Below are 18,062 nucleotides of genomic sequence, written 5' to 3'. Positions count from 1 at the left end.
GGCACCTTCATCTTTGACTTCCAGCCTCTGGAACGGGGCGAAACAAATTTCTGTTGCTTATAAGCCACCCAGTTTCTATGGTACTTCCATGAAAGACACTGTCCACAACCTTATTACTAAACTTTCTCTAGCTTTGAAATTTAACTATTTCACAAATTTTCCAAAAAACACAAAACATGAAATAATTATATATATTACTTTTATCTGACATATAAAATTCATATTGTGGTTATGACCTGGCCTATCTAACCTGATGGAAGGAATGCATTAATCACGTTCAGGTCTGAAATATCTTATCTTTTCCAGGCATGATAACCTTAGGCTGCTATCACCATTGGGAAAGCTACACTTCTGATAGCTTTCATCATCTAAAAGAAATCTAAAAGAAATAAGTGGATTACTTTTCATGTTTGATTCCTAAGGCTAAGATTTACTGTTTCACCATGAAATGTGTAAATATACTTATTACACAAATTTAACTCTCAAAAATTACTTAAGAGTAGAACATGAACATTTTCTGGATAGGTGAAGGCTTTTATATTACATTTTTATTTTGCAAGAAAATAAATTATACAACTTAAAAAATAAAATCCAAAAATTAAGCAGTTCATTAAAATATTTCAGCCTACTGCATACAGAAACTGCTACCATTTAAAATTGTACAGCATTATCATCTCAGTATGTAGTGGCACACATTCAAAATCGTATATACCATACGAAGATAGATTACAACTTAGGAACGCAAATTTGTTCAACACTCCAGACAACATATATAGTGTAGATGACAGGAAAGCTCTCAAGTAATGTTGATTTCACAAACATGACCTTGGAAGAGTTTATAAGATAGCATCCCAGTCATTTACATGAAAATAGAAAAACCGGCTTGAGTTTAAGATAGCAAATCTTTCTGGAAAACTAACAAATCTTTCACTCAAATTGAATTTTTAAAATTTGCCCTGTGAGCTGGGCCAATGACATCCTACTGCAAATAATGCAAAATACTTTGTAACTACTCTGGTCATATTTTGTATTAAATTCAATAAAAAGTAAAAACAAGAAAGCTAACATTTCATTTTTGGAAATTGTTAACATTTTATGCACAAAATAAGAGACTTAAATAAACACGCTGACAATGCAGGGACCCCACCAATAAATGTAAAAATTGGAAGACTTCATAATTTATTTCAAGATCCTCATTAAATCATTGAACACTAATGTCCTAATAGTTTTCTCATTGAAAGTATTAAAATTGTTCTCTTTTAAGTTTTGCTTCATGTCTACTTACTCTGGCAATGAGAGGACAAAAAGGTTAACATTTTCCAGATGGCTCCATCTTTAAATCAGAAAAGGAGTGTTCACAGTTTAAATTAACCTGTGACATATCCCATTGCCCTACTCCTGGTGGCCTAGATTCTTCTCCCTTAACTATGTCAGGCTACGTCCCTGCTCAGACAGTACCACTTTTAAGTGCAATCAGAGAAAAGGGACTTAATAAAGGATACTAACTGTGATTCTGTACTTTTAAGCTCATTGCTGGTACGGTTTTTTTCAGATTTTTTTTTTTTAATTAGCAAATCTATCATCAAAACGTATTTAAAGAAAACTTAACAATGGTATAGGCACCTCGTCAACTAAACTGTTTTCATAAACACCAAAAATTAGTTAAACTTTTGTATACATAACAAAAAAAAAAGATGAAAACTGTAAGTCTACAGTATTTGCTGCTGTTCAATTTCCCAAAATATAATTAGGACATAATTAGGTATTAAAAAATTTATAAAATTTAATAGAAAACTTTGCTATGGATTTAGTTACCCACTTTTGCATTAAATTCTCTTTATAAATCAAAACATCATGGCTCTCATTCTCAAATTAAATGACCAAAAAGATGAGAAATTCCAAACATGTTCTGGGAACAATTATGGTTTAAAGCAACAAATCTGAAACTTTAAAAAATGACCTCTAATTCTCCTTTCCATGGTCTTCCCTGGGCATTCTTATATGGGAAAAGCAAATATGCCCAATCCTAAACTATTTGTTAAATGTAAGGGCCACAATTATTACAAAATTATTTTTTAAAATTTCAAACATATCCATCGTCCACAATCATCAATTTAGTTTAATTCTCCATAATACACTTGGTCTAATAATGGACACATTATTAGAGCTAAGTGTAAGATTTTAAATTAGATACAACATTCCAATTTCCTATGTTTCAGAACAGGTATATGAATATATACCCAGTGACACCTTCAATGTTCTGAATTTGTTCTCCTTCCTTCCAGCAGACAGCTCACAATGCCTCTTGGCTTGGGACTGGGGATGGATTCCAGGGAATGTTCCTGAAAGCACTCTGCATGATACTGTCCACCGTACACTTTTCAAAGCTCAGCATTCCAATTCCTACCATTTCCAAAATCATAGGTTTAAAGTATTGCTTGGTATCAAACAAGATAGAAAATGCGAGAAACTTGGAACATGCAGTGTAATGAATAAAAATCCATGTAGAGCCACTCCTTCCCAACAGGGAATACGTTCCTCTGCTAAGTTGCTGTGTCCTCAAGGCCTGAACTCTGCATTACTCTGGGTGTTCAGTTGTCAGCAACTAGTTAAGTTGCTACTTTGGATCGACTGAAACAAATAAGGTAAGTGTTGCCCTCTGAACATTTAAAAATGTTTATTTTTTAAAATATATAAATATATATGTACATATATTTGGCAAGTTTACTGCTCATATTAAGACTGAAACAATTTTGCTTATGCTTTTCGGGTCTTACGTTGCGGTTTTTCTCTTCCCTTGGTAATGGACAATCACTACTTTTTACAACAGAATGTCTTCCTTTCCAGAAACCTGAGGCTATAAATCCCTAATCATGAAATGTTAAAATTCCAAAATATCTCTATGCTCAGGATCAAGAGGTCAGTTACGTAACTATATTATATAAGAGTAGATTTCTGCCTTGTTTTCAATAAATTTGGCATAGTAAGTATTAGGTGTACAAACGTTAAGTGTGTAAGTGAACACACTTTGTTTTGCCATTTTTGACTGTGTAGTTGAAATGACCTATCTCCATACATTTTTTTAAACAATTGAAGCAACAAATTAATATAAGCTTCAGTTTTTCAAAACAAGCTCTCCAGCCATGTAAGATTTTAAATCTCCTTATTTAACGACAAACATCTAAACTAGCAGTCTCCTGCTTAAAGAAAGCCAACATTTCTAAGTTGGAAAAATTCAGTATCATTTTCAGGTCACCATTAAATCCTGTCACTTTACTGGAGAGGGTGTGAATAGTGTGATACTGTTAAAATACTTATCTTCTCACCTACATCTGCGCCACCCCCCCAATATTGTATAGACCAGCTCCTTCTTTTGATCAAAAGAAACCAAGAGTGCTATTTCTAGTTTTAATTGCATTTTTAAAAAAACAAAACATAACAGCATTATTCAGTGCACGAATATCTGAAGATCCTTCCTTGTGCAAGTACATTTTTGTAAGAGAGAAAAAAAAAGAGGAAAAGAGGAAAGCAACAAGAACCCCGCCCTCACCCTTCCCGACTATTTCTTCTGGTGGGTATAAATCAAATTTACTTTTACAAGTTCATCATGGGCTCTTCATGAATGCAAGTTTCTCCACAAAACAGCATGCTGTTACAGAGTGTGCAACATGAAGGGAATGCCATCATGCTAACTAATGTGACTGGCAAAATATAGTTGTTTTGTCAGGTAAGGCAGAGATTTTAATATTTATGTAATCAAAGTCCAAATAAACTTTCCTCCAGCACAAACTGTTACAACTTTCTGCCCAAGCACTCTGAAATCTGGGTTCTTAATGTTGTCCATAATATTCAAGATTATGCCATGTATATGAAAGTGTTGATGTCAGACTCGTCTCTCCTGATGTATTTGTGCTCTATTAGCCACTCTATTTGCTCTTTTATCATTTTCTTTTGTGGCAAAAACATGTTTTTCAAAATTTCTACTAATTCAGTCTGCAGCTGAGCATTACTAATTTTCTTTCTCATCTTCATTATTTGTATGATAGCTTCCTAAAAGAAAAAGAAAAATGAAAGACCATTAATATATTAAATCTTAAGTAGAACAAAACATAATTTTCTATGTATTTCATTCTCTTTTCAACATCTATTCAAAAGACTCATTACTAGTTATCTTCACACCAGGAGCTTTTACTTAAATAAAATTACCTTTTTTTACTCACTGTAAAAGAAAATCTGATTGCAAAGATTTTGAGGAAAAGCAAAATTACCCATAACTGCTCTGTAGAAAACCACACCTATTGTTCTGGGATACTTTCTTCCACACTATCCATATTTTAAAAATTTATCTTATATGTGAACTCAGTATGTATATAATCAGATATTGTGTTAAACATCAATCAAGATATAACAAACCCCTTACCCACCCTTTTCCATTGTCCACAGAGTTATTTCTTGGGGTAGCCACATGTCAGTTGGTGTCTATTTTTAAAAATCAGTAATTACTACTCTTTACTTATTTATCAGAATAATAAATTATATTTGCAATAAACATTACTTCCAGTTTATTGATTCAATTAAACATTCTGACTTCCTAAAGCAGTAAGCACTGTTTGCCTAAATCAATTTTATAAATATTTCCTTGGTGATTCAATTACTATTAAGCTTGTAAAAGGGATAATTAGAAAATTATTAAATATTCTTTTCTCTTTTGCTATTCCAGTATAAGCTCTGTCCTTAGCAAAGCAAAGGGATCCGTCTGCTTTGGTGGAGATTAGAATTTGTTAAAAAAGAAATGTGAAGGGGCGCTTGGGTGGCTCAGTGGGTTAAGAGTCTGCCCTTGGCTCTCATGATCCCAGGGTCCTGGGATTGAGTCCCACATCAAGCTCTGTACTCAGCGGGCACTCTACTCCTCCCTCTTCCTCTGCCTGCTGCTCCCCCTGCTTGTGCTCTCTTGCTCTGTCAAATGAATAAATTAAAACATCTTAAAAAGAAATGTGAAAACAAAATGAGGGGTAATATTGGCTTTTAACATTCACAGTGAAGTTTTGCTGCAAAGCAATAACAGACTGGGGGGCCAGACACGGTTTGGCAAGACAGAAGAATCTTCCACGTCCCCCACAGAGACATGAGGATCCCACCCCTGTCATTAGGAGTCCTTCCATTCTCACTGTATTCAGATGCCAGGCTCTTGAGGACAGGGGCTTAGTTCAAGGGTCCAGATAGAAAGGAGGAAGGGGGAAAGCCGTTAGGCACATGGAGATCCCGGGAGCCGGGAAGGAGGAATGACGTAAATGTCTCAAGCTCTCCTCTCCCAGCTTTGGCAGAGCTGAGGAGGAGACTGTGCTTGAGAAGTGTTGAGAAGTGAAGAGAACAGCACCGGGGCACTGGCCCTGGCCTGCACCTTCTAGCTGGACGTCACTGGAAGAGGAGCATGACAAGATGCCTAGAACACGCACTCCTGCACCTTCTCAGTTCCCACATGATGCAGACAGGGTGTCGAGCTCACAGACCCCCATAGGCCTTAAGTGCTGGGCAACGGTAATCCCGCAGGACATGACAGTGACAGGGTGCCAAGTGGACCAAGGGGCCACATGGGAGATGTGGCAGGGTCTTGGAGAGTTGAAGAGCTCAGTAAGAATAGAGGACAGGCAGTCAGAGCAGGGAAGAGCCCCTGTAGTCCTTACCAACTGGAAAAAGAATGAACCAGAGCTCATCTGCTAAGACATCAGCAGGAGACAGCAACAGGAAGTCAGTCCCACAAGTGACAGATACAGCATCCCACCAAAAAGCAAGGACCCAGGACATTGTCATGACAACAGGATGATCCCTTCACTGTCACTATGAGGTCCAGTGAGTTCCTCTCACCCTCGATCCACCCAGATGCATCTGAGCGGGGATGGCTGGAGGAAGATCAGGGGAAACAAGCAAGGCTGAGCACGACCTAAAGGGACAGGCTGCCTTACTAGCCTGGACACAGTTATCCAGTTTAAGACAATGTAAAAAAATTAAATTTCCTCTGCATATCCTGTAAAATGACTATAACTGCTCAACACTAATCCATCGGGGATTTATCCTGGTATAGCCAGAAACTAGGACCGTATCCTGATTTTTCACCCCAAACAAAAAACTCCCCCAAATCTTATTGAATAATCCATTCCCTTTTGCAGGGTCCATGGAAATTATTTCCTTCATTCCAAAGTTTGTCTATACATATAGAGTAGGTTCAATTCTGAGTTATTTTCAACTCATGTGCCCATTAAACTGTTTTATTTTTGTAGATATTTTAGTAAGTGTTCATAGTTCACAAAGGGAGTTCCACCAATACCTTAATCTTTTTTTTAAGGATCTCAAACACTCTCATTTATTTATTCTTTTTAAAGTTTATTTGTTTGTTTGTTTGTTTATTTGAGATAGAGTAAGTGTGAGAGAGAGCACGAGCAGGAGGAGCAGAGGGACAGGGAGAAGCAGACCCCATGCTGAATGCAGAGCCCAAGGTGGGGCTTGATCTCACAACCCTGAGATCATGACTTGAGCCAAAATCAAGAGTTTAGACACTCAACCAAATGAGCCACGTTGGTGCCCCTTTCTCTTAAGTTTTTAAAATTTATTTATTGCTAAATAGAAAAGAAACTGGTTTTCATCCATCTTTTTCTACTTTATCATACTCTATGCTCTAGAAGTAATAAAAAATTTTAATCTTTTCTTCTTACTTGTTTTATACTTTTTATTGAATTGGCCACAGTTTCAAATAATATTAAATAAAAACAGTGAAAGTGAGAACTTAGTTTTAATAAGAATACTTCTAAAGTTAATATGGTCACACATCAGTTGCAATAGGTGTTCTTTCTCACGTCAAAAGGGACCACAATCCTAGCTTTAAACTGTTTTTAAAAGTAGAGGTGTCAGGCTGGCTCAATCAGAGGCACATGAGATTCTTGATCTTGGGGTCGGTCATGAGATCGAGCCCTATACTGGGTATGGATTGCTAAAAATAAATAAATAAATAAAACTTAAAAAACAGTTTAAAAAAAATTCCCTAATTTCACATTACAATGGACTTATAAATCTTAAAATTAAGCAAAAATTTAAATACTTCAGTCTTAGAATTGTCAGTTATTGTGGACACACAGTCAGTTGTAATCAAAGGAAGATACAGCTTGATGCCAAGGTTCTGCCCAACCAATGGAATCTACCAGAGGCTACCATGATGTACAGACCTCTCTTTCAGCAACTGAGAGAATGCCAGCAATGCAATTCTTAAATTTCAGTAAAATGAAAATTAGCTCTTCATCATAGTTTGAATACCTACATGCTTTTAAATAAAAAAAAAAAAAATTGAAGGTAAAAAACAAATTAAAAAATATATATACACATTCTGTCTTAGAACAAACCTGGGTTCTAAGTATTCTTAGTTGAACTATTCCTTCATTCTCTTCTTCTCTCATCCTTTCTGTAGTGAGCTGCAAGCGTCCAATCAAGTTGATTTTACCCCTTTTCTGAACTTTTGCATTTTTTCTATAAAAAACATTGAATCAAATATTTTACAGTAGAAGGCCTTTTAACATCATATTATAGCAACAATGTCTGAGAAAAAAGATTTAGAAATATTCTAAAGATTACGACCCAGAACTATTGAAAGGAAAAGTAACAAATAATCGACATACAGCTTTATTTAAAATGAACCATATAATTTCCCCTGAACACAACAAAGGCTCAGTTGTTAAGGTATGGGTGACAATACTCCTGTAATAACAACTAATATAATTTATACTGCCATGAAAGTGCTTAGATAGCTGAAGATATATAGACTATTATTCAGCATTATCATCTAAGTGGATTTTGGGGGAATAAAGCCTCTTTAGAGTGCAATATAATCACACAATAAATGTATCCTGGACAAAAAAGTAAAGAAGTAAGCATCTCCAGTTCATTATTATGTTTAATAAATAACTAAATGGCATAACCATAGAGTGATGTTTTAAATATAATGTAAGGAAAATACTGTGCTAACAATAAAATACCAAAATTCAAACAAGGTATTTTTATTTTACATCAACCAATGTTGACCTTACATTAGACTGAACTCCTGGTTCACTGAGAAGAGGGTGCCTTCCGTAAAGTCTTTGGGGGAGTTGACTTGAGGTTCATACAATAAAACTTGCCGCTTGAGCTTTGGGAAAGCTACTAAAGACTATGAAGAATAAAGAGAAAATGATTAACATCTAGAAACGTTATGGAGTATGAAGACCAATTCTCCAACATGACGAAAAGAGGTGAGAACAAATTATGAGCACAAAAATCATAATTCAACTTTTATTTGGTAGCTCAATGAATAAAAGAATGTACACGTATCATGAGAAAAGATCAAGGAGAGAAGACGTGGTTACGAGAAAGGAAGCAATAAATGTCTCTTTACAGTAAGACAAGACACCAGAGGGATGGTTTATATGCCATTACAGCAAACCCAACTTGCTGTTTACACACCAGCCACTTCCCTCTAGAAAATTATTATTCTGGAACTTTCAAGAGGTCTGCAGAATGGGGGTAAAATGTAGCTAAAGCAGGAGACTAACAAGTACATTTTATAAGCCTTCAAAAGGACCAAAGTTTCCTAATTCTCACATTTTTGGTCATCATAAAATCTTTGAACACATCCTCAGTATGAGATCTGTGGTCACACTCCTCACAGGTAATGTTTAAACATTAACTCAATCTTTCTCTACTTTTTTTCTTTTTTGTCTTTCACATCTTGGTAACTTGCTTATTTTCAATTTCTTTTTTACCATGAATACCTCATTGGTGCATTAATCCCTCACTAGTGTATTTTTCTTGGTTAAAAGTCATTTTCAGAGTGTTATGAATTCATAAATTATAAGCAAGCCATCAAATATTTTCTGCCTTGTGACTGGATACAACTTAAAAAAAAACAAAACATAAAACAAACCCATAAAGTCCTTCTAAGCTCAGCATCAGGGAGTTCAGTTGCAAGTTTTAGATTTTCAAAGCTGATTTTCTCTCTAGGTCTTTGGTTCCATGCAAACAACACAGCCAGCTGAAACGTTGTTACCTCCAAGTCGTATTGACCTACTTCATTCTTAAATGTTATCTGTAACAGACAAAATAATATAAAGATGAGACTCTCTTCAGGATTACCATCTCTCTAGTATACTATCCCTCACATGAGATGAAACATGAAAAAGACTGCTAGCTGTCTACCAATATCCATCCTTATGTGGTAATCAAAATTTTAGCAAACCTTAATGACTACCCAGAATAAAGGTTCAAATCCCAGCTCTCCTGGGGGCAAAATGTGGTCATGTGACCAGTTCTGTCCAATGAGATGCGAGTGGAAATGATGGGGAACCTTCTACAAGTTGCTCCTGAAGTAGTACATTCTCATCTTTCCCTTCCTGTTGGGCTGGAAAAGAGCCACAGAGGGGATCGTATTGGATCTGCAGACAAAAGCAATACCCTAGCTGATACAACCAGAAGCCCACGTCCCTACAACTCCAAGGACTGGATCCAGTAGATCTGTTCACACTTGACCTGTGAGACAAAGAAAGATCTCTCTCGTTTAAGCAAATCATATTTAGAGTCCTGGTACTTTCAGTTAAAACAACAGCAGAACTAACACACCATCTACTTACAATTCCATTTGACATGAGATGATGCCAATGTAATTTTCTACCACTGTGATTTTTTTTGTAGAATTCTTCTACTTCAGGTATCAAATCCTCCAGTTCAGTAGGAAGTGAGACAAAGACTTTCTCAGAGCTCCTTGACCAGGCACCAGCATTCAGAATTTTTATATTAACTGAATCAGCTACAGGCAAGAATATCAGAAAATATGAAGTAACCAATCTTGAAAATGGATAAAATTAAAAAGATATAAATATGTACATACTGGGTAAGCTTTGGTGAAAAATAAAACCCTAAAGGATTTTGCTAGAAGAGTCCTTTTAAAAAAAATTATTTTTTTAAAGATTTTTTTATTCATGAGAGACAGAGAGGCAGAGACATAGGCAGAGGGAGAAGCAGGCTCCATGCAGGGAGCCCGATGTGGGATTCGACCCTGGGACTCCAGGATCACTCCCTGAGCCAAAGGCAGACTCTCCGCTGAGCCACCCACGCGTCCCTAAAAAAAAAAAAATTAAGGATCAGAGGGGCACCTGGCTGGCTCAGTCAGGGGAGTATGTGACTCCTGATCTCTGGGTCATTGAGTCTGAACCCCACATTGGCTATAGATATTACTTAAATAAAAATAAAACTTAAAAAGGGGGGGAGGGCAGTTTTCAGTCAGTTAAGCATTTGACTCTTGGGTCTCAGAGCTCAGGTCTTTTTTTTTTTTTTAGATTTTATTTATTTACTCATGAGAGACACAGAGAGAGAGAGAGGCAGAGACATAGGTAGAGGGAGAAGCAGGCTCCATGCAGGGAGCCCGATGTAGGACTCAATTCCGGGACTCCAGGATCATACCCTGAACTGAAGACAGACACTGAATCGCTGAGCCACCCAGGCATCCCTCAGCTCAGGTCTTGATCTCAAGGTTGTGGGTTCAAGCCCCCTAGTGGGCTCCATGCTGGATATAGAGCTACTTAAAAAAATAAACAAACTGGGGTATCTGGGTGGCTCAGTCAGATAAGCATCTGCCTTCAGCTCAGGTCATGATCCTGGGGCCCTAGGATCCAGATCCAGCCCCATGTCAGGCTCTCTGCTCAGTGGGGGGTGAGGGTGGGGAGGTGTCTAGTCTGCTCCTCCCTCTCGGTCTACCTGCCAACTCCCCCTGCCAAATATTCTTAAAAATTAAGAATAAATACAATACATAAATAAATAAAGATAAAATCTTAAAAAAGAAGCAATTTAGTCTCTTCATGTGGCTGGATCTGAAACATGTAAAGCACAGGCAACTGAGCATCCAACTCTTGGTTTCAGGTCAGGTCATGATCTCAGGGTCATAAAATTGCGCCCCATGTTGGGATCTGTGCTCAGTGCAGAGTCTGTTTGAGGGTCTCTCTCCCTCTCCCTCTGCCCTTCTTGCTCATGTTCTCTCTCTCAAATAAATAAATAAATCTCAAAAAATAAAATAATAATAAAAAATATACACATAAGAAGGATTAGCAAATCTAAATTCTGTTAAATTCTGTTTTGCTGGATGTCTTCAAGGAATGTGGACTCTGTAACATCTTTGTATCTGTTACTGCTATGGCTCATTTTTAATATATTGGAAAATAAAGATATTTTCTTTAAAAAGGTTATATACACACACACATAATTATAAAACAATACCTGGTAAAGCCAATTTATTATTTTTGTGCATTTCCTTAAAAGCTTGGTTCAAATCTTCAGATACTTTTATGTCCTGAAACATTCTAGCAAGCTTGTTTACATAATCTGCTGGCATACCAACTTCCTATGAAAAGCAAAGACAAAAGAGGTAATGAACAATAATATAATCTGATATACTATTAGCTTTTAATGGAAAACTAAGTCTCAGATGCCTTAATATAAAATCATTCCCCTTTTATTTATTAGAATATTTATATTCTATACTATTAAATTTGATTCTTAAAAACTAAACAAGGTCACCCCAGCTTTCTCTGCATGATTCCAATAGACATCAATCAGTCACTGCAGCGTAGTTCAATAATACCAATCCCTCAACAACACAAGTCAACTCTCAGTTATCACCAAATATGAAATGTGAGGAATGTATAAAGTACAAAATCTACTTCTCATCAGTGACCAGTCATAACACTTTTTTCAAGATCTGTTAGTTATCTGTTTATTCAGTTTATCCACAGAAAGCAAAACATACAGTTTTGTAGCATCCTTGCCTTCCAGTGATAAATCCACTTAACATTTTATAAAAATGGATAATCAAGAGGCCTAAGTGGCAAATGACGATAATAAAAGCATACGAAGGAAATAAAAATAAAGCTGGAAATGAAAATAATCTAATAGAACATAAACGGCACATTGAGGTTGTAATGTTGATACTGTCAACAATGAAGACTCTAAATATACAGGAATAGGAACTTAAGGCAAATTATCTAAGGTAAGTTTACTGAAGGTAAATTATCAATATAAGTGAGAAAACAGGACGCCTGGATGGCTCAGCGGTTGAGCATCTGCCTTCGACTCAGAGTGTGATCCCAGAGTCCGAGATCAAGTCCCACATCAGGCTCCTTGCAGGAAGCCTTCTTCTCCCTCTGCCTATGTCTCTGCCTCTCTGTGTCTCTCATGAATAAATAAAAAGTCTTTAAAAAACAACAAACATAAGTGAGAAATGAGTAGTAACAAAACAAAAACAATCAAGAAGCCCCAGAAGAAGCAACACCAGCAAAAACTTTCACAACACTGAGAGCTCAAAAAACAACAGGCTGGAAGCCGACGACCCAAACTGACAGAGAGTATCACAACTCTCCCAAGGCACAGGGAAGATGCTGACACCGAATTCTAAGTCACAAGACGAGAAGGCCAGGGCTTGTCAAACTACTCTTCATGTACAGGACAGTCTTCCTGAGATACAACTCATCTACCATAACACTCACTCTTTCAAAGTATACAATTAAGTAGGTTTTGGTGTATTTACAGAGTCTCTGTGGACTGGCCATTGTGAACATTTTGTTTTAGTGGAATCATATACTACGTGGTCTTTTGTAAATTCTTCCACTAAATTCTTCCACTTAACATATTTTCAAAGTTTACTCATGTTGTAGCGTGTCAGCTTTTCTCTTGACTTTTCTCTTGACTACTAAATATCCCATTATATGATTAAACCATATTTTGTTCATCCCTTCACCAGCTGATTGACAATTTGGGTTGTTTTCACTTTGTGGCTCTTATTAATAATGCTGCTGTAAACATTCACAGACAAGGTTCATTTCTCTTGAGAAGAATTACTTAGGAGGAGAATTGCTGGGTTGATTCTTTTTTTTTTTTTTAATATTTATTTATTTATTATTTAGGATAGACATAGAGAGAGAGAGAGGCAGAGACACAGGAGGAGGGAGAAGCAGGCTCCATGCCAGGAGCCTGACGTGGGACTCGATCCCGGGACTCCAGGATCGCACCCTGGGCCAAAGGCAGGTGCTAAACCGCTGAGCCACCCAGGGATCCCCTGCTGGGTTGATTCTATGTCTAACTTCTAAGAACTGCCAAATTGTTTTCCCTGGTGGCTACATGATCAATTTCTCCTTTCCCTGCCACACTTGTTTTCTTTTTCTTTTTAGCTACCACAGTGAGAGTAAAGGAGAATGGGAGGAAAGCAGGAATAAAGTAAGTTATCTCACTGTGGTTTTTTTTTTTAAAGATATTATTTATTTATTCATGAGAGACAGAGAGAGAGAGAGAGAGAGAGAGAAAGAGAGAGAGAGAGAGGGACAGAGACATAGGCAGAGAGAGAAGCAGGCTCCCCATGGGGAGCTTGATGTGGGACTCGATCCTCATACTCCAGGATCACGCCTTGAGCTGAAGGCAGACGCCCAAGCACTAAGCCACCCAGGTGTCCCTCTCACTGTGGTTTTGATTTGCGTTTCCCTAATGACTAATGATGTCCAACACCTTTGATACATGCATTGGCCATGTAAATATCTCCTGGAAAGAAATGTCTATTTTAATATTTCACCCATTTTAAACTCAGGTGTCTTTTTACTGTTGAATTGTAAGAGTTCTTTATGTGAGAGCAGCCCTCGGCAGCCCGGGGGGGCGGGCGGCTCAGCCCGTCCAGGGGCCGCGCGAGGCATAGGCGCCACGAGGGGCCGCCCGGAGGACCCCCCGCCCCCCGCCGACCTTGTGCTCTGCTCCCCAGGCCGGCGGCTCCGGAGGGCTCGGGGTGGCCCGGGTGTCCGACGCGAGCAGGGCCGCGGCGGCCGGAGCTTGCCGCGCAGGTTGAAAGCTACAGGTAGCAGCCGTGGAAGCTAGAATATTCTGATGCTGGTTATTTTTACTGACCTACAGCAACTCTGCGGCCTAAGCATCACTGGCGAGGGAAACTCAACATGTGCGGAAATCCGAGAGGAGGTTGAGCCCTTGCCCGGCACAGAGGCTCCCTCCTCCTCCTACGGACCTCAACCCCCGCTGCCCACCTCGAGGCTTCCTTAGGGACCTGTCGTGGTTGGATAGAAGCTTATCCCACGCCCGTGAGACGGCAGACGTCGTGGCCACCGTCCTTACGAACACATCATTCCCCGTTTGGGGCTGCCTCGAACCCTCCAGTCGGACAACAGACCCGCCTTCATATCCAGCATAACGCGGCAAGTGGCTGAAAGTCTCATCTCCTGGCAACTACACATCCCTTACCATCCGCAGGCATCGGGCCCTCCTGAGAGCTCATGCTGACTCACTCACCCCGGCCCCGAACGACCTTGAGGACAATGAGATTCCTCCCCAGAAACTGCTCCCAGGTGACCAGGTTCTCCTCAGGAGTAGCAGCCCCGGCCCCTTGCAAACGCGGTGGACGGGACCCCACACCGTCATCCTCACTACCCCAACTGTGGCTAAATTCCTGGGCCACCAGCCACGGGTACACATCAACAACCTTAAACAGGCCCCCGCCGACAGTAAATGGGCCTCCCAGATGGTGGGCCCCACCAAGCTCCGCTTGGTTAAGTCTCCTCCTAATACTCCTCCTGAGCCCCCCCCCCCCATGCAGGCGGAGTCATGTGACTGCATGAGGGGCTCGGGTACCTCCCGCTACTTCTCGGCTTATACCTCTATGCCAAAATCTTGCTACCAGGGAAAAACGCCAACCCTCTGCACGTCGCCCTATGCCCCGGGAAGGACCTTTTGGACCTCTGAGCTGTCTCAAACCTTTCGATCCCCCTGCACTAAGTACCCCAAATCTGGAAAAGTCTGCTGGACCTATTTGGCCCAAATAGGACTCTCTGATGGGGGAGGGGTCCAGGACCAGGCCTCCCGCAACCACTCCCTCCAGAGAGTACAGCAACTCCTGTACAAGCACAACCCGAATATAAAGGGATCCATCTCGACTCCTCACGGGGAGCACCCTCCACCAAACCGCTCACCCTAACCCTCCTAAATTCCAGTTACAACCTCTGGAAAAATGTTTCTGGAGGACAAGATTGCTGGATCTGCTTTCCTTTTTCTTCCCTCACTAACATCATCGGGATCCCGATTCCTAATCCTGGCCTATACCCAATTTCTCCAATAAAACGGTCCACATTGGATCTATCGGTGTTCCCATACCGATCCTGAACCCCATCTCCTCCACCTGTCATACCACCAGCAATATCTCCACTCTCCCCTACTGCGCCCCCTCGGGAATCTTTCTCTCCTGCCCCACAGGATTCTTGTTGCTTAACCGCCAATGACTCTTTAAACTGCACTCTGATCCTTCCATCTCTGACCACAGGCATCTATTCCTCTGAACAACTCTCGTCTCAAGTATTCCCTACCCCTACCCCTCGAGAAAAACGGCTGTTTTTCTCCCCTTCTTAATAGGGGCAGGACTAACAACTCGGGGGGCAACTGGGGGGGCGAGACTGGGAACCTCCATTAACTTCTATTACGACCTCTCCCAGGCACTCAATGAAGACATGGAATGTATAGCCAACTCCCTCACCGCCCTACAGACTCAAGTCACCAGCTTAGCTGCCGTCACCCTGCAGAACCGACGGGCCCTGGACCTCCTCACCGCTGAAAAAGGGGGACCATGCCTGTACCTGAACAAGGAGTGATGCTATTATGTCAACCAGTAGGGCATAGTCACCTCCAAAGTCAAGGAGCTCAGAGATCAGATCCGAGCAAGGTGTCAAGATGACTCCATTTGGGGCTTAAAGCCTCAAGCCTGGGTGACCTAGCCTCTCCCCTTGGCAGGGCCCCTCTATATACTCCTCCTGTTAATCTTAATCGGTCCCTGCCTTATACGTTATGTACAAGAGCGCCTGGGACAAATGACCAGAATATCAGTTAACCAACTCCTCCTACAGCCCTATTGCCGCCTGCCCACTTCCGATGGCCTCTACAACGGCACCCCACTGCCTGCAGGAAGTAGCCAGAGCAAAGTCAATGCCCCCTGACACCAGTATATAAAAGAGGCCAGAATGATGGGCCGGCTGGGAAGTCGGGGCACCGAAATGGTGGACCTTCCACCAACCCTCTCTAAGATGACAGACTTTCTTGCCACCCTCACAACGGGCCTTCTGGGCACCATCGGGAGACCGACACTCTCCACCCAGGAACTTCCCATTTGGGAAGTGCCAATCATCTACTCCTCGCCCCGTGTGCCCTGAGCACTACGTACCTTACAGATATGAACTCGGACCCATGCCTTGGCGATGATCTGACACACTTCCCCCCCGCCCCATGCTCACTAACCACCACATGCCTCGCCTTTTTTGGGCACAAGCCAGGGCCCTACCCTGACCCAATAAAAGAACATCACCAATTCCTTCCCAGTGTGACTTCCCCGACTCACTCCTCCCCCCCTCAACGCGTGTCATGGAACCTCGCCCGAGGGTGCTTGCAATAAAGCTCGTCTGGGATCCAAAAAAAAAAAAAAAAAAAGAGTTCTTTATGTATTCTAGATACAATACTGGACATATGAATTGCAAATATTTTTCTAACTACCTCAGGTTTTTACAAAGAAATAGTACTTTAGTTCTAAAAGATTCTATCCTTTGAATTACAGTGTCCTAAATACGCATTTTACAATTTTCTTCCCATGTGTGAGTTCTTAATGTTTTAGAAATTTCTCAGTTACAAAACAATTTTTCCCACTGACTGTTAGCATTAAGATCATGTTGCACACTGTCAGTTTGCAGAGTAATTTTTACTATCCTATACTATCCTACAAATCAGAGCAATCTATGTGTATTTTGAAATATATATAAATGAAAGACATATAGAGCACATATAACTACATATATGATCTTATATATGAATATAATATTATGTATCTTAACATCATATAAATAAAACACATTCATTTTATTTTTTTAAAGACATTTTAATATAACTCAAATCCCATTAAAGTGAACTGACAGGAGCAGACTTAAAATAGATATGAGAATCTAGTCATAATCAATTAGCACTGATTATTTAATAAATAAGCCATCATCTTTTATGTACTGGTTCTTTTAGCTACATAAAGGTCTTTATTTACAAGCACCCTTAAGCATTTGGTACTAAAAACACCTTAATGCAATTATCTATCCACAGCCCATTTAATAAGGCCAGTTCAAATGGAAGCGGAAATATATCAGAAGAAAAGCAATAGCAAGGGTGTTTCATTAAAAGTCTTTATTAAGAAAATATACTTTATTAAATATCACTTTATTTCATATTCTTGATGCCATGCTCTTATAAAACGTCCCCTACTTCTTTGACACTAGTATCACCAAAATGTATTATTGAAGAACACATAAGAATCATGTGCTATATTAAGGAAAACAAGTATTAAAAAATGTACTTACTCTTAGCCACTCTACCATATTCTCTTCGATTTCACTATCAGCAGAGATGTCTAATATAAGACGTCGTGTCAAATGAGCTTTGTGGTATCTCATAAAAACATCCTTATTTTGTACGTATTTAAGTACCAACAGCTGCACAGAAAACAATGCTACTTTCAATTCATGCATATTCTTGGCCATCTCTCTGAGACCTTTCCATAACCCCAATGTTAAAATCCCAAAATTTACCGAAGCCTACAGAGTTAGAAGCCTGCTGAACCACCCAACTCTGAAAAATGACTCGCCCCAATATCCTACTTTACTACTTTAAAAGTTAGCACATTTGAGACTGTAATCAAATCACCTTTTAGTTCCTATAAACATTAATTTTATGGATTTAATAAATAATGTAATAAAACTTTACATGAAAATTAAGGGTTATTCCCAAAATTTCTCTTCTCCATAGCCTTCTCACTGTGATCTGACACTAATCTTCTAAGCCTTTTGTCTATCTTTTCTATCTTTACTTCTTTATCTTTTTCCTCTTTGCATTCCTGGGCTTATAGCATATTACGCTAACACCCAGGAGACAGAAATGCAAGGTACTAACTACACTCACTCATTCCAAGTTATCTATATCTAGCTCTC

At 39.6% G+C, this 18,062-nt stretch overlaps 1 protein-coding gene across 1 annotated transcript in view; it reads right to left on the bottom strand.

Moving 5' to 3' along the window:
• Positions 1–526: 526 nt before the first annotated feature.
• CUL5 (cullin 5) overlaps positions 527–18,062 on the bottom strand; it is a 94,718-nt gene continuing 77,182 nt past the window's right edge. Inside the window, 7 exon segments of the mRNA XM_077893333.1 lie at positions 527–4,050; positions 7,392–7,515; positions 8,073–8,191; positions 8,945–9,106; positions 9,648–9,823; positions 11,287–11,410; positions 17,436–17,567. Of these exon segments, the coding sequence (XP_077749459.1) occupies positions 3,856–4,050; positions 7,392–7,515; positions 8,073–8,191; positions 8,945–9,106; positions 9,648–9,823; positions 11,287–11,410; positions 17,436–17,567 (1,032 nt within the window). The 3' untranslated portion in view covers positions 527–3,855.

Source organism: Canis aureus, chromosome 3 (assembly GCF_053574225.1).
Source record: "Canis aureus isolate CA01 chromosome 3, VMU_Caureus_v.1.0, whole genome shotgun sequence".
In the NCBI taxonomy this organism is placed as follows: Eukaryota; Metazoa; Chordata; class Mammalia; order Carnivora; family Canidae; genus Canis; species Canis aureus.
Note: the sequence above shows the minus strand (reverse complement) of the source record. Positions and strands in the feature narration are given on the sequence as shown.